This window comes from Megascapheus bottae, chromosome 6, assembly GCF_031878675.1.
Source record: "Megascapheus bottae isolate mThoBot1 chromosome 6, mThoBot2.hap1, whole genome shotgun sequence".
Taxonomy (NCBI): Eukaryota; Metazoa; Chordata; class Mammalia; order Rodentia; family Geomyidae; genus Megascapheus; species Megascapheus bottae.
Window position 1 is genome coordinate 43,546,656 of NC_143514.1, and position 24,503 is coordinate 43,571,158.

At 40.7% G+C, this 24,503-nt stretch overlaps 1 protein-coding gene across 6 annotated transcripts in view; it reads right to left on the reverse strand.

Moving 5' to 3' along the window:
* Positions 1-2,682: 2,682 nt before the first annotated feature.
* The window catches only part of Nfia (nuclear factor I A), a 367,217-nt gene continuing 345,396 nt past the window's right edge, over positions 2,683-24,503 (reverse strand). For all 6 annotated transcript variants that reach the window (XM_090334728.1, XM_090334731.1, XM_090334732.1 and 3 more), the window contains one exon: positions 2,683-6,024. In XM_090334728.1, coding sequence (XP_090190854.1) covers positions 6,007-6,024 — 18 coding nt within the window. In that variant the 3' untranslated portion in view covers positions 2,683-6,006. The remainder of the gene's footprint in view (positions 6,025-24,503) is intronic.

Consider the following 24,503-nt stretch of genomic DNA (forward strand, 5'->3'; position numbering starts at 1 on the left):
CGAAGTAATTCTGAGACAAAATTCTCACCAGGTACTGATTTCTGAAATCAAACACCCATGCTTGTCCCCTAGGGAAAAAAAAGAAAACAACAACAACAACAAAAAAAAACAAAACCCCAAAACAAAAACACAAGTAATACTGAATTTAAGTAAATGTATACCTCCAAAATACTGAAAACAGCTGAAATCAAGAAAAGACAGAATTTTGCGTTCTCAGTGAAATACCTTTAAACCTAGCTGACAAGAACCAAGTCAGGAAAAAAAAAAGACTAACATAACTTTGAGTAATATTCATACAGTTCACTAAGCATTATGGAATAGCATGCATTAATATTGTACGGTTATTTTACAACACCTATACCAGAGGTCCTGACTGACAGACAGCGAAGGCTACCGGTGTAGAAAAATCTTATTTCAGAAGAGCAATATAATACAGATTTTCACAGGCACTACATTTTAATATATCAGGTATTATGCTGGTTTTCTTATAATTCTTTCTGTCCTAAAGCTGGCATTATAACAATGACCAAAGGCAAAGATCCAAGTAAACGGAAAGTAGATACCGAAGTTGATATAGTAGTTTTCTTCTTCAGATAGATTAGTGCATAGTTCTCATGCAGATAAACACTGCTATGCGTTTACACTGTTGGAAAGCAGAGTGAATTGAGCCCAAGTTGTCACATTTGTTTAAATCATTTTGTCAGCCTGTAATAGCACCATGTAATGGATTTGCATTAAACATTAAATTGATTTCAGAATTGGTGACACAGTATTCACTACGGTTAAGTGCTATGGAATAGCTTCAATGTTACCTGCTATCTATCAAAGCAATTTTCATCCCACTGCTTTTTTTTTTTAAATTGGAAAAAATAAAAGGACACATACATGACACTAATTAGGGAATGCACAGCCTTGGACATGGAGAAGGCAGAGCGGGTTTAAAGTCACACAATAAATACATGCATGGACTTCAAGAAGAAATGGCCTCAGAAGCCAATAGGAATAAAAGCCGTGCCCATGGGGAGGGCAGAACAGAGCTGAGACCTTCTAGGACAGGTGGGGAGAGGTGGGAGAGTGAGGCATCACCAAAGCTCTCCTTATATTACCAAGCCATTTGTGTCTCACTCTTGTCCTGTGGAGGCCTGCTACCAAATCCAGAAAAAAGAAGCAAAAAAACCCAAAACAAAACCCAAATAAACTCCAGAGAGACAGAGACACATACACACATCGAGAGAGAGAGAGAGAGAGAGAGAGAGAGAGAGAGAGAGAGAGAGAGAGAGAGAGAGAGAGAGAGAGAGAGAGAGAGAGAGAGAGAGAGCGCGCGCTACCACACTGGGGATAGATAGGTATTTCCAGAACTGTGCTTCTATGCACATGAAATGACATTCTCAGAAATTCCTCCCCCCCACCCCAAATAAAAGCACAAGGGAAATACATGTTTCCCTTAATCCAACTTTTGTAAATATACTTAAGGACATTTGACACTATAGAACTCAAAGCCTGTGAGGGGTTAAGAATTTGAAAGGGCGGAAGATGTACTTTTTGAGGTGGGTTTTACATAATCCTATGGGCGGATAGCATTCGGGGAGACCATGACCAGAGAGTTTGGGTCTTTTACTCATCGCTGTCCAAAAACAAGAGCATAAGCTTGAAGAAGTGTGGCCTCCCAGGCCTGCCTGGCTCACACTCGGATAACGACGGCTGGAGCTGTGGGATGGGGGCATCATCCATAAGTTAGGGGTGAAGGTCTAAAACCATCCCCAGGAAGAACAAGCCCAGAGACGGGGAAAGCAGCAGCAGGGAGTCGGCCTCTACCCAGAAACGCTGGGAAAGAGAGTATGGTGGCTGAGAGGAGAGAAGCCAAAAGGGAAAACATTGGGAAAAAATGCTAAGTTAGTGTTTGTGCCTCTGACTTCAGTTCCTAAAGGAAAAAAGAAAAAAACATACAAACAACAACAAAAAATACAAAAAACCTCAGCGAGTCATTTGGGGGGGACTATCTTTGCCAAATCCTGTTAATGCCATTTGATAAAAGAGAAGAAAAAAAAATTCAGATGTGTCTTGAAATCAAGGGTTAGGCCTTGGGATGCTGATGGCTCTCAGTCTGTCTGTCTACACACCCTAGTAGCAAAATCTTCCTCAAACATCTTTGCTCAGCTTTTAATCTTAAAAGCAAAACACATGGATGGTTGGTGTTCCTTTTCCTGATTGACCATGACTGAACTACAGTTTCCTGCTGCTTTCTAGAGGATGAAAAGTGAACAGAAATGTAACTTAGTGTACTGAATACTTAACCCCTGTTTGTGATCACCCTAGACTACCTCCCTAATGTTTTAAAGCCTTTAAAACATTTTCTTTTCCTGCAAATCTGTTCAGAGTTCCCCAATTTTAGCTTCATCAAACTTAATACAACAAAATGCCTTCAAAAATACAGCATACCTGTAACGTCCATTTACAATGGTTCTTCAGTAGACCTATACTTCTCAAGCATAGGAATATGCTATACCATTGAGAGAAAAAAATAACTGTATTTAAATACTTACAAAAAATAAAAAGGAAACAGGAAAGTTTTAAACTTAAATCCAGTTCCCACAGGGAGGGGAAAAAGAAAGAAAAGCAATTCTATGAATGCTGTCTTGATAATGAACAATCAGAAATTTCACTAGGCTAATTTGACAGAAATTTTTCCTCATTTAAACAACATTACAAAAGTCTTGCATTATAAAATAGGGTAGAATAAATCAGTGTAATCAATAAAACTATACAACAATACAAATTACATATCTTCTGAGTGGGCAGTTGACTCTCTCTCTTTGCAGTCATGACTACAACATGCTCACTAAAAACAACTAAAACTGCCCCAAACTATTGCTTAGTTTGTTTTGTTTAAAAAAAGGGTGCAATTTTTATTGTATATACAACCAATTTACTGGTAATACCTTGGCTTATTGCAAGGTTCTGACAAAATGTTTGTCTAGGCTTTTTTTTCCTTCACTGTGAAGCACTGAAAGCTGCTATTTTTTTCTTTTTTTCTTTCTTCTTTTTTTTTTTTAGTGCACATATGTCATAATAAAGTAATGCCCAGCTAAGTGCTATATAAGAAGGCAAAGTATGCTGGCTGGCTATCGGAAGTGACATTGTACACTGGCAATCACACCAAACAACTATTCAACCACTTATCAGACACATATGAAAATCCAAAATGTTTTATTTTATTTTCCTTAAATAGAGATAACCAGTAAACAATTTTCAGAACTTGGAAGTTTAAAAACGTGCATATAAAAATGGGCATTATATACTTTTTATTGAATGTGGATTGACTTGCAGTCTGCTAAGAAAAATGGGGTGTGGGAGCTGAAGAAAAAGGAAGTTGTCTTTTTTTTTTTTAAGGCTTGCTTGTGAAAGGAACAGTTGTAAAAACAAAATTGCTTGAAGCAGGGTCAGCTTAGTGCTTCACAGTTTGACTGCTTCTCTAAGGGGAGCCCTTCCTGCGTGCATTCAAAAAAAAAAAAATCCACACAAAAAAGTACAAAGACAGACACCTAAAACACACTGCATCAAGTGCAGCGCCGACTTTGGTCAAATTAAAAAAAAAGGAAAATTAATAATTGCTAAGCTTTTCTACATGATATAAGCAGGTATTGCATATTTTCATATATCTGGGGAAAAACAAAGGAAGACTCCAAATAAATTGTAAAATGCAGCAACATCCAAAATACTGATATTCTAAGTATGGACAGATCTCAGAATAGCACTGCCACTGACCGTACAGGACAAAAAGGACTACACTACCTGCGGAACAACTAACTTCCTATTTAGTTCTAGATGTTGAAATTGACAATGGCTGACATAAGAGTCACATTTACCAAAAAAAAAAAAAAAAAAAAAAAAAGAAAGAAAAGAAAAGAAAAAAAGTGTCTCCAAATGTTTGATTTAGGGAAAACCCCTTTCAAAAGAGGAACCTGTGCAACAATTCCACAAATAATCGCTATCCAGGGCAAGGCACATTGATATGGAATTTTTGTTTTCGTGCAAATTAAGGAAACAAAACAAAACAAAACAACATTGTTTGGGGGAGGAGTGGGAAGGGGGGGGGGGAAAGATGAGGGGCAAAGTGTCTTCCCAAGAATTTCAGTTACTTGATTGTAAAGGACAGTAGTAGAGCCCTTCTGAAGGGCTGAAAAAAAAAAAAACATAGTTTAAAGGCAAGTGCCTAGAGTAGGGATTACAATATTGTGTCTTAATGCACTCTACTTTATCCTACATTAACTATATAAAAATTAGTTACTAACACTAGAACATGCAGAGACTTCCTCCGATCAGCAGGGCCTGCCAACCAGAACATATATATATGTATAGTATAGGAAACCTTTCTGGAGTTGCATGGGAAGCAAAGGGGATGCTTCGCTGTCCGGTAGAAAAATCACTTGCACTTTTTTTTTCCATTTCTGTGGATTTTTGTGTAATTTTTTTATGTGTTTTTTTTGTTTGTTTTTTTTTTTACATAAGATACAGGACATTTTGGGGGTGCAAACTTTTTTTTCCCTAGCAAGTACCCTTGATCTGAACAGGCACCTGCATTTGTGTCAGTATTGGTTTCATTATTATTATTATTATTATTTATTATTATTATTATTAGTTCCCATAGCCCAGTTCAGGTGCACAGAGGTCTTAAAAACTTCTGGACAATCTCTGGTACAATGAAGTGTCTGATAACTGATAAAACCTATGTTGCCAGATACATGTAAAAACTTTCAGAATTGGCATAATTCATTATAGTGACTTCTAGCTTATAAAATTAACAGATACCATGATTTTGTTTTAGTTATGTGCTTTGATAACAGAAAATAATTAATTAGCATTTAATGTAGTTAACATATTGTGGTAAAAGCACCATTAGATTTGTTTTTTTGTTTTTTTTTGTTTTTTTAAATTTTCCTTCGGTTTTTTTTTAAAGGGATACAAGTTTAATAATAAAAAACATAAAAAGCAAAAATAGCTCCCCTTTTTCTTGCAAGGCTGTTTTTTTACCCCAATAATTTAGAGTCCTGGGGTGGAAGGACTTGAAAAACAAAAATAGAATTTTCAACAATCTCTATCTTACAAAGATATTTAGCTATCCAATGAAATTGCACTTCACTCAATTCAAAATTCGATTGTTTTGATTGATTCCTGTCAGTTTCTGTCAAAACAGACCATCTTCCCCATTTCCACATGAATTTTTTTGTGTCATTGTTGAAATTGTTGAAAAAATGCTTTTTTTTTAAAATGTAAGTGCAGCATTTCCAAACCTAAAAACAAAACTGAATAGTAGTAGTAGTTTGCCATTTTCAGAATTGTTCTGCAATGTGAGTGGATTCGTTGTCCTTGTGGGCCACGTTACACTTAACTGTGGACTTGCTGAACCAAACCAAAGTAAAAGAAAATCAGGAAAGAAACGGTAACTGCGTTTTCTTTTTCCAATATGTTACAGAAAAACATTGCCCTTTGACTGTCCCGTAAGTTAAGATATTGCAGATCTCAGCTACTACAAAAGATTTAGTTCTCCAAGTACCTCCTGAAGGGACTCAAGGAGGATCACACCTGCATGGGTAAATTCATGAAATACTGTGAAACGGCCAGGCTCCACCACAAGCAGAAGTGTGTCAGTGAGCAAGCGCAGACCTCACCAGCCCCGTAACCTATTGCTCATTCCACCACCAAAACACTTCAAATGCTACAGAGCCCAACCATTTCCAGCACCATATGAGAAATGACCACAGTCCCTAAAGTATTAAAAAAAAAAATCCCAAAAGATTATGGCCTTTGCTGTTAGACCATAATGCTTTGCTTGTTTCCATGTACAAGTTGATTCAAATCGGCTTTTTTTTTCTTCTTCTTCTTCTTCTTTTCTCCCCTTCCACTGACAGTGAAGTTGTAACCGCGCTGGGTTGAGGTTGCGTCCATGTTACAGAGTTGAGAAGGGGTCAGGTGGTCTGTCTGGTGGATGGTGGGATGCTGCAACTTTTATCCCAGGTACCAGGACTGGAAGACAAAAGGAAAAGCATAAATAGGAGGATGTTAGAATTCTACTACTGGAGCTCAGTAGTAGAAGGCTTACCTAGTGAGGGTAAGGCCTTGGAGTCAACAACCCCCAGCACTGCAAAAAAACAAACCAATTCATTCAATGGCATATTTGATAAGCTCCCCTTCCAATCATGGAATCAGGGTATGCTATTAGGGAAAAGAAAAGGCTTAGGATGGGCAACAGAAAATGTTGACACAGTGACACAATACTCCTTCGAAATTAAAATTCATCATCTGTGTTGGGGATTGCCAGTGTTGAGTGTATCTTACAAAAAAGAGGCTTTTCTGGCCATTTGAAATTCAAATCAAGTTTTATAGTCTGGGAGGGAACACTTCACAGGAGGCAAGAAACTAGAGTCTTGCTTATCATCTACTCCTTTGCCCAGTGCCTAGAATGAAGGATGATTTCAAGGAAGGCTGGAATGCGTGGAGAATGAGTGATGAGAGAGGTTTCATGTGTGGATGAGCGGTGACGTGGATGATTTTTAGATGAGGTTTGTGTGCAGAACACATTGACTACAACCTTCTCCAGACACAGGTAACAAACAACAGCACTGTAGGAAATGAGATGAGGTGGATGAAGGGCTCTGTTTATCAGGTATCCCCGATGATTTGAGGCAAGTGACAGATTTTTCTTGTGCATGTCTCTATACTTATTGGGGGGGGGTAGATTTTAGAATGTAAATCTAAATGTAAGTTTCTTTGAAACTAATCGTTTTAGAGATGGCATCAGAGTCAAGTGATATCAAGTGTTCATCTTGTTAGCCCTGAGGTCCAAGGAGAAGGACTGATAACTCCATACCCTTCATTTTTGCTTCTGTCCACTCAACATGCACTTGTGAGTTCTGTGGCGCATTTACCTCTTCCTTACATAATCCACAAAAGTCGGTGATAGATCACTTTATCCACTGGCATTTCCTTGACACCAGAGTTAGCTAAACAAACTGACTAATTATACTCAAATAGCAAAGTTAAAAAGTATACAGTTTTACCAACTTTGTTCTTTTTTCTTTCTTTCTTTTTTTTTTTTTTTTTTGCTAGTCCTAGGGTTTGAACTCAGCACCTCATGCTTGTTTAGCTTGTTTGCTCAGCTGGTATTCTATTGCTTGAGCATACCTTCAGCTCAGTTTTTAGATTTGGAGTCTTGAAAACTTTTTGGCCTACCGGTACTGGCCTTGAAATGTGATCATTTAGATTTTAGCCTCCTGAATAGCTAGGATTACAGGTGTGAACCACTGGTGCTTGAAAACGTTCCTCCTTTGATACCCTGGAAAAACTCATTCTGTGTATTTGGAATCACAGAAAAGAAAATCACCATCTCCTAGCAAAAGTGAATACTTCGATGATCTCTGAGCTGGCCATGTCAGAAAGGATTATATTTGGGTTCATCCCTGCCGCAGAGATTCAATTAGGTAAAGTGTGGACTTATTTGATCCCAGGAATAAATGGCTAAATACTTGCTCCATGGAGATTGGTCTAAGATTTCCTGGTCACACAGGCTACCTTTGATTTCTAGAATAGTTTAATTTAAAAACCTAAGCTTAAACTGGAAAACAAAACCTACTCAGCCCGTATACTTTCAGATGTTGCTCTTTGACTACATGATCTGAGGAACACAATAAACTCCTTATGTCCTGAAAGGGAATCATGCTGGCAGTGACATGGCCTAAATCTAAATGGACAAAAGAAAAATGAGGGAGAACGGAAGGGAGAGACAGACAGCAAGGTATGCGTGTCTTTTTACTTGGTGTATCTCCTAATAGCTTATGCTGATTCTCATTGGAAACATGTTCCCTCACAACTCCACGGTCTCCAGACTTTCGGTGGGGCAAAGAAAGCTCCCTGTTTGTTTGCACACTTTCTAAGGCAGTTGTGAAATTCCAGCTTTTTTCAATGTGACACTCAGTAGTTCTCAAGGCAAAGGCCTGGGGCCAAGTGCTAGTCGGCAGGGGGAGCAGTTTTCCATCCCACCGTTTCTGGATGAGACCTCAGGGCACTACAAAAATCTGCAGTGCCTCTGCACTTCTCTTAAAAAGCAAAGCAGGGGGGAAAAAGTTTCTTCACACATCTTACTATTCAGTATGTGCCTTGCCGACAAGGTTAGCCAGAGCAGCTCTGTAATCCTTCACTGAAATAGGCTTTATTGATTGCTCTGGTCTATTGTTCTCTTTTCAAGTCCCCCAAGTTCAAGTTCATCCTGGTGTTACATCATGTCTGGTTGCTAAGAGCAACCAGACAGACCCAGACGTGACTATCATTAGCAAGAAACCCTCTACTCTCCTCCCACCAACCTTCCAGTGGTTCTGACGTAGCAAGCCCACTGCAAACACATTGAAGTATTTATTCTGCTTAATTTATGACCTACCCAGCAAGCAAGACCCCCACTCCAAAAACCAACACTGTTGTATATTTAATTAATCTATCTTTCTTTGGCACTTGGGAAAGTTAGACAAAGGACTAATTATTGTGTTTCCCTGTCCGAACTTCTCTCTTTTCTGGCGAGGGGGGGGGAGGGAGTTGTGTGTGTGTGTGTGTGTGTGTGTGTGTGTGTGTGTGTGTGTGAATATTTGCATGGGAAAGAAAACTACAAGGCCCAGCCTCAACCCCACCCCCCCATCCCTTTTTCTTTTTTGCCCTATTGACATTTCACAAAATACTTTAGCTGCTTAAGGGAATTAGAAAAAAAAATGTGATTCGAATGTTACTCCTTCTGAGTTGGTATTCAGTAACACAAATCAACTCATGACATGTTTAAATTTAAATGCTAACCACACACTCTCAGAGTTACTTTAAAGGTTAGTTTTTAATCAATAGAAGTTGCTGACTCTGAGTTTTTGGGCTGCACACTGCAACTCTTGGGCTTTTGTCTAACGTTAAAGCTTTCGAACTTTTTTTTTCCTTGAGATGATTTTAGCAATGATTTGCCGACATAGAAGGCTTTTGTGCTCTGACCAGCAACACGTCAATAGAGGAGCCAAGCTGCCCTGTGGTGGGGTGTCAATATGACTCCTAAGACAGGGGTTGGGGGTCTTTAATAACCCATGAAAAAACCTTAATTAACCCTTTCAAGCCCAAACCAAAACCTATTCTTCCACTTTTTCACTCCTATAATTTGACCATTAGTACTTATTTCAACATCACACTAATCTCAATGACAATTAACCCAGCTACTTGACCAAGGGTTTTCAGAATAGGAAGTCAGTTAAGGGGAACCACACAGGCATTGTTCCCCCACCCCCACTCTCCTTTTGAATGGGGTCTCTGATGAAATCATCCATGGAGATAGCCAAGAAACAATTCTAATAAAAATAAATCCATTCACCCAGCCATATTTTGTAATGCTCAGGTTAGAGTTGAAGCTGTGTGAATGCTGTGTGAGTCCGGCAGCTGTGCAGGGAAGCCACTGGAATTCCGTAGATGTCTGTGCATCCAATGGATGCAGTTATGTTGGGGAAAGAAAAACAACAACCTATATTTCCCCCCCCTCCCTGTGATATTTTCGTTTGATTCCTATGATGGGCGCAGGGCAAGTTTCAAAACACTCATTGAAGAATGATTAGGTATATCTCCTTGATGGGCTACACTTACTGGAAAAATATAAAAAGAGACCTGAGACTGTTAAGTTGCTGGGGTTGAATAGCAAATCACAGGGAGAATGTTGACACATTAAACAAAAATCATTTATGGAGAGTAAAAAAAAAATCGTCTGGGGACATTTCCTGACATAAGCTTAGGTTTCATATGGTTTCAGCCTACATCCTTTACACCCTTTACAGCCCCTTAATCTACCATGCTGTATCCTCAAAGATTACAAAGGGATCTCTGTCTGCTCTCTGCACTGAGAGGCAATGCTGCAGCCAGCGCAGTATCTGAGCATGTTATCTTGATACATTTACATTAAGGAAGTAAACACAGGGCTTTGATCTTTTTTCTCTTTCTTTCTTTTTCTTTTTTTTTCCCCCTGCATGAACACTCGGCTACCATTGATTTGGAGACCCATAAATCCCCACTTCCACAAAAGACTCTGGTGGGGTAAAATTAGTCAGTGGCATTCACCCTGTTGTCTACAGTTTTGGATGTGCGAGGGATGCGAGTGAGTGGCTGGAGGTATGGGGGGGTTGACTGTCCTCTTGCACTGTTCAAGGTGAAACATCAAAAGAAATCCAGGACAAGAGCTCAGCTTTCCTTCTAGCCAGTCAGATGAAGAAGTAATCTCATCAGGTTGGAAAGTGCTGACTAAGGATTTAATAAAGTGCCTGCAGATGTGGAGTCTCTAAGGTATTCAACTCATGTAATGCAAAACAGCTCCACGCTGAATGCGCTTATAAAATTTCATTTAACCATTGCAGTACGCCTTTTTATTTTTATTTTTTCCCCCTCCTTCACAGGTCTCTAAGGAGTTTTATCACACTTCCCGCCCCCTTAATTTACAGCTCCATGAAAGTTGGAATCTCGGTATGCTGGGATTCTGGAATACTCACAGTAGTCAGGTTTTATGAACCATAAACAATATCTATCTTACTGCATCCTAAACAGGGAGCCTGAGATGGCAGCCCATGGCTCTGACGGTGCCAATTATTTCTTTTCTTTTACCTCATAGAGAGCAATTGGAAAATGGAGGCCGTTTTCCAAAATTTGGTCACAAGACTACTGGACACATGGCTGATGAAGCCAATGACTCCACTCCTGTAGTTAACACCCAACCTCCTAATGGTCCAACAGGTTCAAAAACCTCATTCACTCTCCCGCTTTCTACTAAGAGGGCAGGATGCACATTTTAAAAACAAAAAGAAAGATGTCTGTCTGATGTATTTTCCTTGAAAAAAAAATGGACCAGGAGAGGGTTTTGGAGATCGCTGACCGGGCTATGAAGAAGGCAGAATCTGTTTTTCAAATTAAAAAGTTAAACAAAAGGCCTGAAGGGCAAAGTTTAACACTGCGGAAGGAGGTTGTTAATGTGGAATCCAGAACTGGGTGTGACACTTGCTTTCTTCTGGCAAGGTGGGTTATTTAAGGACATTTACACACAGAAAACGGAAACAAAAATACAGGGAGCTCCTCTACCCCCAACAGGCCTGACTCCCACCCAGCCCCCATAAAGCACACTGCCAGCTGTGTGAGTTAACGATCACCCATTTGCCTTTTCTCTTGTGGAGTTGCTACCTCTGCTGGGTTACACTAATCCAGTTAGTCATTTTTGGCTTCCTGCTCTTGTTTGGATGAACTAAGCCCACTGTTTAGTGCAACTGAGTTGCCCTTAGTAAACAGGCCCAAAAGCCCAGTAACCCTTTCCCCACTGTAATACAGTGGAAGTGGCTATGAGGACATGCCCACATGTACATGCATGCTGTTACTGGAGCTTAAACTTGAACTCAGGGCCTCACAGTCTCCTTTAGCTTCTTTTGTGCATGGCTGGCATTCTACCACGTGAACCATACCACTCCTTCCTGCTTTATGCTGGTTAACTGGAAGATAAAGGTGTCTAGGATCTGTCTGCCGGGACTGGCTTCAAACTGAAATCCTCACATCTCAGCCTCCCGAATAGTTAGGATCTTATAGGCATGACTCCCCCTGCCCCACCATGCCTGGCTCAATAGAGAGGATCTTTATAGACTTAGGTGAACTAATGAGGCTTAGTGTTCAGTTTCCAAAGGATCCATACCAAGTCCCATGACTATCTGTGAGGGCTCAGCTCCCTGGGTCCTCTCCTGGGCACTTCAGAGGATGGTTGCAAGCACCATTCTGCTACAAAAGGCAGAGTGTGAGAGGAAGACAGTGATTTACATGCCTTTCTTCTGAAAGGGGTGATATGTATAGACAGGTGTTAGTTATTGGTATTGCCAGCCTCGGGCTTTGATTTCTGGTAGCCATTTTTCTTGTCTGATTTTATTTTGTTAATTAAAGACTGTTTTCAATAACTCTAAAGCAAGGCTTGTTTATTGTACAGGAAACTATTAAAGCATTAATGGGCCATGAGTGACCCACTTACCTTTGTGGCCTTATCTTTTCACCACGTGCACTCAACTCAAAACTCATGGTATGTCAAACCCCTTTCAGATCCCCTCCCCCACCCACCGCTCCAAGTTAAATGCTTCCTCCCTGCTGGGCCTTGGTGTAGACTGTATCTTTTTCTTGCTTTGCTAACACCCACGAGTCCTTGGACTCTAAGATGAGATGACTACTTTTTCCTGAAGAGTCTTTCTCAGGGTATTTATGGTTCACCTGTTGCAGTTAGTGGCTCAACTCCAATGACATATCCTCTCCCCTATATGGTCTCAGGTGTAGCATCCACAGTTTCCTGTCAGGTGGCAGCCAAGGTGCTGAACAAATACCGCTGTGTGAAGAAGGGGGCACACAAGCAGCATCTGGGTTCCCCAAATCTGGTATCACCCTAACAAGGGTAAAACAAGGTATCTAGGCGGATGACTTTAGCACAGTGGCACCAAATTCATGCTCATCCCACATGCCCAGACCTCCCCAAGTGTCAGGCAACCTCCCCAGAGAGGCACAAAAGTCTCTACACGCTGCCCCAGACAGTTCTGATTGGAACGCTGTTAGCAACCTGGCCAACTGCATCAGGAGCATGTGCAATAGTTTTGTAACATGGCCTGCCGCCTGCTTACTACAAGCATAGAGCAGTTGTCCAAACCACCACTCCCTGGAGAACGCCCTATGCTGCTTCCAGCCAAGACCTCCGTTTTGGTTCAAACCTCAAGACAGGAAAACACTAATCTTTTTACCCAATAAGCCATCCAGGACCTCCCGAACCCCCAAATGCATACACAATCCAATTACGTGAACAGTGTTCCTAAGTCAGACTCTCTCATGCTACGTAGTTTGCCCTGGTGTCTCTCTTACCACCGAGGAAATTGTCCATCTGGATTAAAATTTATGTTCTGGCCCACTTACGTTCACTCTGAAGACTAACTGAAGGCCTGTATGCATCGTGCAAGAAGCCAGGTGTCTGGAGTCACAGTAATATGCGTATCCACAACATTATGTCTTGGGCTGAGGATCTTAAACAAGGTAGGTAGTACCTCTGAGTCTAGGTTTGGCACTCCATGAAATACAAAAAACCATCTGGATCCATTTCTGAGCGGATTAAATGAGATAATACCTGGCCAGAGGCAAGTACAGAAACTGCAGTAAGTAGATGGATTCTTAAAGGGTAACTAGGGCCTTGAGGCCCATGGATACCCAGAAGGGCTGTTTTCCTAGGAAACTAGCCCTTCAACAAGGCACTTTTTCTTATTTAATGATAACATTTCTCAGTTAAAAGTCACAGATTCCTTTTTCCCCAGTTGCAAGAGAAAGTTCTTGAGAAAATAAAAATCTGCCTTTAATTACAGTATTGAAATCAGGGTGGCGAAACCAGCCACACAAAAGGAATGGGCTCAAGTTCATGAAAGGCATTTGGGCCCTTGTCTTGCTGAACTGTTCTCCTTGGACGCTGGGAGTGAGGGAAGGGGGGAGGGAAGGAAGGAGGGAGGCCGGGAGGGAGGGAGTCGTCAAGCAACCAAGTGGGACAGAAACAATCCTATTTTGGTTTTTGTTAGCGAATGGCATACTACATAGATCAGAGACTTCTTATAAAATACAAACCCCCACTGTACACAAAGCACAGGAAAATGGGAGGAAAAAAGGGAAAAACTAAAAGCAGCTTAGGGTGTGTTAACGCTGCTATTCTGTCAGCTTAAAGAGTATTTTATGCTTGATCAACAGCTCTTTTTTTATTGTGCTTTTCTTTCATTCATTCAAGACATCAAAGCCGGGCCCCACCAGCGTACCTGCCCTTCTGGAGCTGCTTAGGAGAAGTGTCTAATGAAGCTCGACTCTGGAAGCCGGAGACCCCCGTGGACACGGCAGTTCAAAGGGAATATTTCAACAATGATTACATTTTGTAAATCTTTTTATGAAAGAGACAGCTTATTTCCTGCTTTTTCATGGAGAAAAAAAATAGATTTTATCCATTAAAGTGAACCCTCGCCACGGAAGCGTGGGTCTGAGGTGCAGCGGGCAGATGAAGGGGACAAGGACCCGAAGCAATTGTCCACTGGGCCAGGATGGCACTGGCCGGATGCATGGGATGGGGCCCAGACAATGCCTTGGACCGCTTGGCGAGGAAAATGCTGAGGCCCTGGGCCTTGGGGGTTTCATAGTTTTCAACTCTGGCCTTTTTGTTTACGATTGCTTCTCTTTTCTTTATTTTGACTCCCTCAAAGTCAAGGCATATATCAAGAGGCATTAGGCCTCACCTCCTGGCACACGAGTAAGACAAAAAAAAAAAAAAAGTTGTTTTTTTTTTTTTTTTTTTTTTTGGTTACACATTCATTAAGCCCTGTACTTTAATGTCCCGAGATGAGAAAAACTCTTTTCCATATGGGAAGTTAGCCATAAAAAGTTGGCTCTACTCTCAAAACACAAAGCGGGCTTTATCAGTGGCTAATGTCTGCCCCAAAGGCAAAAATAAAGAAGCAGCCTATGTCTTTGTAAGTTTTGATTTTCACATTAAAATAATCTTTTCCCTGGCTTTTTTTCCCTTGTCTTTCTTTCCTTTTTTTTTTTTTTTTTGGCAGGGGGATTGTGGTGGAGAGTGGAGCAGGAAGAGAATATGATTTCCTGGGGAGCTATGAAATGAAAAAAAAAAGTATGTTTTCTATACATCGGATTCCAATTTTAATTAAAAGCCTGTTGTCTCACAAGTGCAGACAGTCAGTCACACTTGGGGTTGGCCTGGGAAGGTAAACCTTTCTGTTTAGAGGAAGAGGCGTGGGAGTGGAGTTGGTGCTCAGCAGAGCGCAGCTCTATTATAATCACCATTCCTTTGCTTTTTTACTCTTGGTCTTCCCAAACATACTCAGATTTGTAGCAAATCCATCCTGCTGATTTTGCTGCTTGGATTGTGAAGGTAGATAAAGCTCAGTAAAGGGAAAACTAACTTATTTCAGATTCTCCTAAAGAAATCCTGTAATAGAACATTGGAAGATCCAGACCTTTGCCAGGAACTTACATCCCACCCTAATGCCTTCTGAACATGAGCCCATTCACCACTGGCACGCATGTGCCCGCTGTGCCCTCTCCTCCATCTCAGCAGGTGCCTTGCACTAGGCCCCACACACAGATAGATCTTTGCTTCTTACCTCTTAACCTTCTCTGCCCCTTTCTTTCCCTTTCTAACTCCATTTCCTACCTTCTCCCATTTCAAACCTGTTCCACCGTCCCTCACTCCTCACCAGGAAATAAGGCAGACCCTTCTTCCTTGCTCCAAAGGTTATCCAAACCAAGACAGAGTCCACTGCACTCAGTAAGGGGAAGGAAGTGGAGAAGGAGGCACTGAGATACTAGCCACAACCGCTTTGCCCAGGGGCACTGGAATGGAAGCTTTCACAGTGAGCCAAAGACATGAGGCACAGAGAAAGTTCAGACAGAATGTGGAGGGAGCTGTAACGTCATAGTTTTACATCCATGAAGACAGAGAATGGGAGTTCAGTGAGGTGTGACTGAGCACTGGACAGGGGCGGGGGCTGGGGCTCTGGACCAAGCCCCAACTCCGTCACTGACTGGCTGTGGGACTCAAGACACCTTATCAGGCCTCTCTGATTACACCACAAAGATGGCTTTCCTCTACTTTTCTTCTCCTTTCAGGAATACCTGCTTTCAGATTTGACCACTGCATGAGTCATCTTTTCCTTGTTCATCCTATGGACATGATATTGGCAGGGGTGAGCCTGTGAGGGCAGAGTAAGGTTGGCCATGAAGAAGTCAGAGATGTAAACCCTGTTCCACCGAATATCAGGGGTCCATCTGAACTCTTCTGCACACCAAGCCTCAGTGCACCGGCTATTACAGCTTTGGGACAAAAACTGAAAAGCACATAGTGTCTAAAATGCAAGTAGCCCCATTAGAAAGGTGCTGAATGTGGTGGCTGGAGTCAGGCTTTTATCTTAGCCAACCATTATCTGAAAAATGGACCAGTGTCCCTCAGCACATCCCCTAAGGTCCAGACTAGGGGTCAGAAAGCAAGGCTTTCTCCCTCCCCCTTAGAATGTGGTAGGATTTAGGGTTTTACAGCAATCAAACTTGCCTTTGTTAAGAGGTGACTTGCAAAACAAACCCATGTGGGGTGTCTGCAGTTTCAAATATATATATATTTAATATATATATACACATACATGCATATATACATGTACACATATACATGTACATATATATTAAATGCTAAAATAGCACATGCTGTTTATGATGAGATTTATTTCCTCTTGAATTTGTACATGAACTTTACAAGTAAGCAATATTCAGTATGACAATTAGATTCTTCCTAAGTATTTTCAGAAGTGGTGAGCTGGCAGCTTCTCCGTGGAGACGGGTGAGGTCTGAGGTGAAGCCCTTGCAGGCCAGCCCTGAAACTCTACTTGAAGGCCCTTTCCAGTGATGTGGACTGTAGGTAACATAGGTGACTGTCAGGGTGCCTTGGCTTTCATCTCGGGGATGCTTTTTTTGAAAAGAGATAATACTATTGGAATAGAAAAAAAGTAATTTATTTTTTACCTTTTCAGTAACGACTGTAGAGATGGAAGAGATCTCACAAGCAAAGATTGTTGAAGATGTTTCATAAAATCAGGTATGCAAACAAAATCACTCTTACTTGGGGTTGTGGTAAATTCCACTTTCTGGTGTTCTACCAGTAATGAAGATTTAGGAGCTAGCTAAGAATATACGCATAGAGTGCTAACTTAGAACAGTGGCACACCTCTGTGATTACTTTATTATTGTTTAATAAAACCAACCACAGATTGCATGATGTTGTATGTTTATTGGCTCTGTAAAGATCCTTTGCCCTTGGTAAGTTACCATATGGGTGCAAGAGCTTATTGTTTACTTTGCAAAAATGGAGGCAGGTTTAAATGCTCTCTGTGTAGTCTCATTCTGATTTGGCAATCACAGACGGCTTGCAGACTAACTTGTACTATTCTAGAAGATGGTAAAAAAATACTTTAAGATTTTTTTTCCTGTTAAAGAAGTGAATTGCCTGAGCTAAAATATGACTTCCTGTTGGACCGTATCAGTCTTTCTGTATTATTCTTCAGGAACTCGTTTACGAGTTCAAGTTCAGGTTTAAATGAAATAAAACACTCCTCAGGAGTTTATAACTGAACATCATTTACATGTGTTCTTTCTGAACTCTGCCGGCTACTATGCTAGTTTCCAAGGCTTGGTAAAGGAATGTTTTACCATCAGAATCCTGACTGTTTTCACAGGCAATTCAGACCACTTAGAGACTCAGTAGCAACGCAGCTTTAGGTGGTAATAAATGTTTCTGCAGAACTACCTTAGAGGAAGAGCAGAGAAAGAAAGGCAAAAGCTCACAGGACTGGAGCTTCCTAATTTTCTCTATAAGGCATTTGAGTTAAAATCATGGCTAACAGTGCAGTTATGGATCCTAGATACATTTTCTTTTTTTCATATATTTTTTATTGTAATTCATAGAAGGGTTACATTATATTTGCCAGATAGAAGGTGCATTTTCACAAACATTGATACCCTTTCTCATGTTTTGGTCCCCATTTCCCTCCCCCCACCCCCACCTCTCATCTTGTTTTCCCCCCTTCCCTATCCTATTTCAAATAACCAAATAAGCATATATATATATATACTATGTCTGATAACAAGGTAAAATACTGTAACAATATGAGATAACCAAGGGACAGCAAAAGAGATGAGAGATAACATAATACATTAAGGATAATAATCACTCATTCTATGGCTTTGTTTCTATACCCTGGAGGTCCTTTCATTTAGCGTCATATTATATCCTAGATACATTTTCTACAATTCCATAGCCATGACTTCAAGTTCCTGTCTCAACATTTTCAGGATTTCATAGAAGTGGTCAACACATATGTATTCTACCTAATTTCTGCCTTGTAAATGAATGGGAAAATGTTATGAATAAAAATGTTCCCAAATTACATTTACAAATAAACAAACCAACAAAAGCCTAAACAGGCTAGCTGTTGGCTTATGCCTATCGTCTCTGCTATTTCAGGAAGCAGAGATCTGAGGATCATGTTTGCAAGCCAGACTGGGCAGGGAAATCCTCTTATCTCTAATTAACCACAAAAAAATGGAAATGGAACTGTGGCTCAAGTACTAGAGCACAAGCCTCGATTAAAAAGGCTCAGAGATGGTGCTCAGGACCTGAGTTCAATCTCCAGTAGGAGCACAGAATAAAAGCAAATAACAACCACAAAAACCCTAACAGGTTTTTGAGGTCAAAAAGGTCTCAAGGATTAGTCACATAATACGTGTACACCCAAATGGAAGAAATGGTTGGTTTGGTTAAGAGTTAGGAAAAGACTAAGTTGTGATTCTGAGAAACTCCTAGATAGCTAGCTGGAGAGAGCTGACTTCCTGGCTGCTTGGGACCTGGATTCAGACTTATTGCTAAGTAAAGGTCCAGGAGGTCAGAGAAGGCAGCCATGTCTTTACAGATGGCAGAGGAAAGGCAGCAAGAAAAGGACCAGAGACTTTGCTTCACAACATCTCTCTCTGTTTATCTAGATATACAGAGATACAACCAGTGTCCTGGCAATGATGCTAATATTAAATATTCCCTCAAGGACGTGCCAGAGATGTACTCCTAGCATCTGCCTTGAGAGGCATTATGCATACCCAGCCATGCTGTAGCTTGTAGACCCTCAGGCTTAATAGCTCCTTCCTCACAGTGATCAGAATCAGAAAAGTGGCTCAAGGACCAGAACTGCCATGGAGTTCAAAGAGGAGACTACCCAGCCAAAGACAGGTGAACATAGAGTCTGTGGTGAGAGAATGGTTTTCAGCTGCACCATTGGAAAGGGATTAAAGTCACCTTTCTAGCACAGTGGTTGTGTGGATGAAATGAAACACTATAGGAAAGTATTTTGTCTCCTGACTGGACTATAATCACAATTTCAGAAGGCCAAAGCAACAGCTTTTGCTTTTGGAGTAAAGAGGGGGAGGAGATTCCCCTCTGTCTTGGGGATGAGAGAAATCTCATCTTTATATGCCAGCTCATGGTCTTTTCCTGGATTAGCACAAGAATAGCCCAAGTGTACTGATTCTATACTGGGATTTTATCTTTATTCTCTGTGGCCTGAACGCAGCTTAGTTCAAGTGCTGAAAAACATTCAGGTTTTACTAAAAATAAATTAGATGCAAATTCTATATGTTAATCAAACCCTTTGCATGAAATTTACAAGTTTCTTCTACATGGTAAGAAAACAAAGGTGGAATCCACTTAGATGATGTACAGAAATAGGTGGTGAAATCCAATTTTGGGGGGGGCAGCAGTGCACCTATACTGATTGGGTGAAATTGGGACTGACTGACCAATCTGCAAAAAGAACATTTGCATATGAAAATCCCTCATTCGTCAACTCAAATGGCTGAAAATTATGTGCTTTTTTTCTTTTGGCTGTTTGTTGTTGCTGTTTCTCTTCTTTCTGTTTCATAAATACTGCTATAATTTTGGTTCATTCTCCAGGACCCCTTTGGACTTCTGCCATTAAGTGTTGCTATAAGAAGTCCAACACACTATTGCAGCACTATTTACCACAGCAAAGATATGGAACCAACCCAGATGTCCCTCAGTTGATGAGTGGATCAACAAGATGTGGTATTTGTACACAATGGAATTCTATGCTGCTGTCAGAAAGAATGACATTGCCCCATTTGTTAGGAAATGGAAAGACTTAATGTCCTTAATGTACTATGTTATCTCTCATCTCTTTTGCTGTCCCTTGGTTATCTCATATTGTTACAGTATCTCACTTTGTTACCTGATATATCGGATATATTTGTATTTGGTTATTTGAAATTGGATAGGGAAGGGGGAAAACAAGATGAGGGGTGGGGGTCAGGGGGAGGGAAATGGGGACCAAGACATGAGAAAGGGTATCAATGTATGTGAATTAATGCACCTTCTATCTGGTGAAAATAATGTAACCCTTCTATTAATTACAATATTATATGGAAAAAAAGAAGTCCAACACAACTGCTAATTCTATTTGTTTTTAATACTCCAGCAAAATGATGATAAGAAATGCCTGAAACTCAAAATAGCTTGCAGAGTTTTCTGAAGATTTAGTTTATCCACGTGGATCCTAATTAAATTAAAATAATTTCATAGTTGACAGTCCAAAATGTTTCACAGTTTTTAATATGTGAATGGGGAGATTGAGATCTAATGTTATTTAATTATCTTAGCCTCTCATTTGTCTATCTGCTTATTTATTTTCCTAGTACTGGGGCCTGCGCTTTCTTAGCTGATGATCCATGATGGGCCATGTTTCTAGTACTGTAGACTTTTCTGGCAGGGTTGTCTCTGAACCATGTTGCTCTGGATTTCAGCCTCTCAGAGTAGTTAGGAATACTGATGCGAGTTACCAGCTCCTGGTTCTGTCATTTTATTAAGCAAAGAAGAATACCAAATCTGCAAACATACATTCTGGATGGAGCTTTTATAGAAGGAGAGGAAAAGAGCCAGCTCTTTCTTGGAAGCAAATATGCACTTGATGGAGTATCCTCTCTCTCAGTACTTTAGTGCTAGTTATTCAAGAACTCGACTCTTATCTTACTATGGGCCATAAGACTGTGTCTGGTCCCCATTTTAAGCAAGCAGCTGGAGGGGACAGTCCAGATCTGACAGGCATGACTCTAGGACTGAGCAGCATTAGTGAATTCCATAAGGATTTTCATCCAGCAGCTCTTGGTTTACCAAGGTTAGAGTGATGTAGGGCTCAGGGGATGAGCTGAGTAAGTGGCCTTCCTGGAAGATAGTAGGGTGGGAAAAAGGAAAACCTATAGTTTTATTTGGAGAATAGCGGGGGAGTATTTGTGATATCTTTCCCCTTTGGCAGGAGAAAACATTTGTGAGGAGGCCAACTAAGAGATACAGTATGGCTCTGGCTGGCTTGGGATGATGGGACAAAGGACAAAAGGATAGTATTATTCAGTGATGTCTAGACTCCAGAGACTATAAGTGTCAGATACTAAAATCATTGTAAGAAGTCAAATTACACTCTCACTATTCTATGATTGTGATACTTCATAATATTTGTCTAGAAAGGCACACAAAGACTATCAGGTTAAATGAATCCTAATGATCAATTTTAGTTTTTTTCTAATTAAACTAGTCAAAATTGTACATGTAAATGTTGAACTTTAAATCAAAGGTCCTTCCTTCTCTGCCTCACACGGAAGTACTTGAAAGTATTTGCCGGTGAGGGTAGATGGGAATTCTTAACCTTTGTTTGCATTGTGGAGGGCAGAAGTTAGAAAACTGTGTGATAAAGTACTACCAGGAGCAGAGACAGAAATCTATGTACCAGTTTCCTGAAGCCACAAACTGAAACCCCAGCCCCTTCCCTCTCTGGTGTCAGGTCCCTGCCTCCCAGTCTTGCTTTTCCTCCCACTAGCATGTGGCCTTGGGAGTGTTTTGCCCTTTTCGACTTTGGTCCTCTTATTCAGAGATGCTGCTTTATTAAAGTGATATATACTTTGTTCCAAAATGCAGTTAAAACTGTATCAGAAAAAAAAAAGGACAGAATCCACAATAGATGATCTTCAAGGAAACCATTTCCCTCAGTATGTAGGATTTCTAATAACTTCCAAAAGTCCTGGTGCAGGGTACATGTTTCAGAGTCATTTCATAGAGATGCTTGAAAGTCCTTTTTCCCTCCTCATAAAAATCCAAAGTAGAGCAAGACACCAGTGGTCGCACCTATAATCTTAGCTGTTCAGGAGGCTGAGATCTGAGGATTATGGTTTAAAGCCAGCCCAAACAGAAGCTTTGTGAGACTTTAATCTCGAATTAACCAGCAAAAATCTAGAAGTGGAGGTGTGATTCAAGTAGTAGAGTGATCGGCCCTGATTAAAAAAGCCAACCATGAGGCCAAGAGTCCATGTTCAGTACTGGCACAGACACACAGACACAGACACAGACACAGCCCACATACACCCCTGGAAAAAAATGAGAATTTTTTCTAAAAAAAAGTGTGGGGGGGTGAGGTTAAGAAAGGAAGTGATATGAAATACCAGGATCTGAAAGAGAAATGCATGCTTTTATTTATGCATTTATAAAGATTTGTGCTGGGGAGTCATGCTTAATAAGCTTATGGTGTTACCAAATCTAGATCTTATAGGAATGCTCTATGTTATCACTCTTATCCTTAAATGGGCCATAGCTTGTTTTCCAAAAGGAGGCCTTTATCCATGATACTCCATCTTGACTTGTTCTTGATTGTATATGAGAATTATTTGATAGCCACCAATTCACTACAGCTGTTTGGGGACACTATGGAGGGATCAGTAGAGTCATTTCATAGCTGATCGGTGTCATAATCATCATTAAATTTAGCAATGATGGTAGGATTCACCATATCTTGGTTAATGATCATGAACAATTCATTTCTTGTCTGCCAGAGGTAGCAATGGTTTCTGAAATATGAACTCCTACCCCATGGGAATGACACTTAGCCCATCACATTTAATTCTTGACCTTCACTGAACAGCAGGATTCTAATCCCTTGATTTCATAATCTTAACTAGGAAACATTAAAATATGGATGGATGCCAGTTGGCAGGAATCTTTATGCGCTTTTCACTAAAAAAGCTATAAATTCAATGGTTGACCTTTTATTTCCAGGTCACAAATGACACCCACTCAGTTTTGTCTGTTCATACAGGATTTATGTTAGGGCCTTAGATATAAGCCATGAAAGTTGAACTTTAATGAAATGTCGTTCGAAGATGCACATTATACCCCAAATCACGCCCTCTCTCTCTCTCTCTCTCTCTCTCTCTCTCTCTCTCTCTCTCTCTCTCTCTCTCTCTCTCTCTCTCTCTCTTCTCTCTCTCTCTCTCTTTCTCTCTCTCTCTTCTCTCTCTCTTTCTCTCTCTCTCTCCCGCCTCTCTCTTTCACATACACACAATTAGCACATGGCCTTTTAAAAACAGGGATAATATGCAGTAGATGTATGTTTCCTATGGGGGAAGATTCTTCTAATGTCATTTTTTTTCTCTGGGAGGGACAAATTAAGTTGATGTTTGGGAGATAATAATGCCTTAGCTCCCAGTTTAGGTTTCAAGACCCAAAGTCTTCTGAAATATTCTCTTTGCCAGCATCACAATTCATCTATCTCTTATTGAAAAATGGTTCTGTCCCCTTTCAGAAAATCAATATTATTGATGGGAGGCACTCTGTGTTGTCAATCAGGGAAATGTGATTTGAAGGGATCCCAAAGGAGCAAGATAAGGAAAGGAGTACGAAACTTGTTCAGGTCCACACCATTTGAGTGAGATCAATGTTTCCCATAATACTTTCCCTGGTATGTAGCACCCTAACTGTCACAATAGAAAGCTGAATAACTTAAGTAAAATGTGCTCTTGCTGTGTAAACACATAAAAATCTATGAGGCAAAATAAATGGGGGCTGGGAGAAGGGAGCAACAGAGAACAAAACATCATTTTCATTTTTGATGTGGACCCATTCTTACTTTGCATTCTTCTCTTGTAACCATTACTGTACTAGCCACTCTGACAGAGTCAATACATTGATTTGGGTCTTGATGCAGCAGTGGGCAGGCTAATCTGATCCACCATCATCTACCACAGAGAAAATGGGGGGTGGGGAGCACTCGGGTTCACAGGGCACAGGAGATAGGTCAGTCAAGGTGTGCCAGCCTTCTCCTAGATACATAAAAAGGGCTGGTGCAGACCTGACAGCTGTGCTGTGTGTTTGCACATGTGTATATTGAGAAAGCACAGAGAAAAAAGAAGCTTTCAGCTCAGCTAAAGGATGCAGCCTAAGTAATATGGTATGCACCACCTATTTAGGTCCCTGTGGAGTTTCAGTCCCTCACAGAGATCTGCAATTCAATGAGGATCACCACCCCATTAGGATTAATCATGTCAGAGCTGTATCTGACAAAATAAACATCCAGAATTGTGCTCCCAGCTTCACAACTTGGTTTTGCAGGGGATCCTTCCCTTCCTTCCATCACCTGGCAGAAAGCTGAATTGTTTCTTTTTAATATGAAATTATACTGAGAGACTCTATGCAATCTTTGGCAACTTCCTCCTAAGAGCCAGAAACTGCCACTGCTGGTTGAGCTTTCGTTGGCTCCTTGGGACTCTGCTAAAGGTGTTCTTAAGAAATAAATAATGTTCTGCTGGTTTAGGAGGGAGTTAATGACACAACTTATGCAAACTGGATGTGTGAGAGGTTGAGAGTGAGGAGACACAGCTCAAGGGGGAAAATGTACCCATTTCCTCTAGGGTGCTTGGAGTATTAACATTTCTTCTGCTCAGTCACAGCTCCCTTGTCCTGAAGATAAATGGGATTCCTCCTGTCCAAATCCATTGCTCCCCAGCTTCAGTTTGAAGGGGGGAAAGCAGTA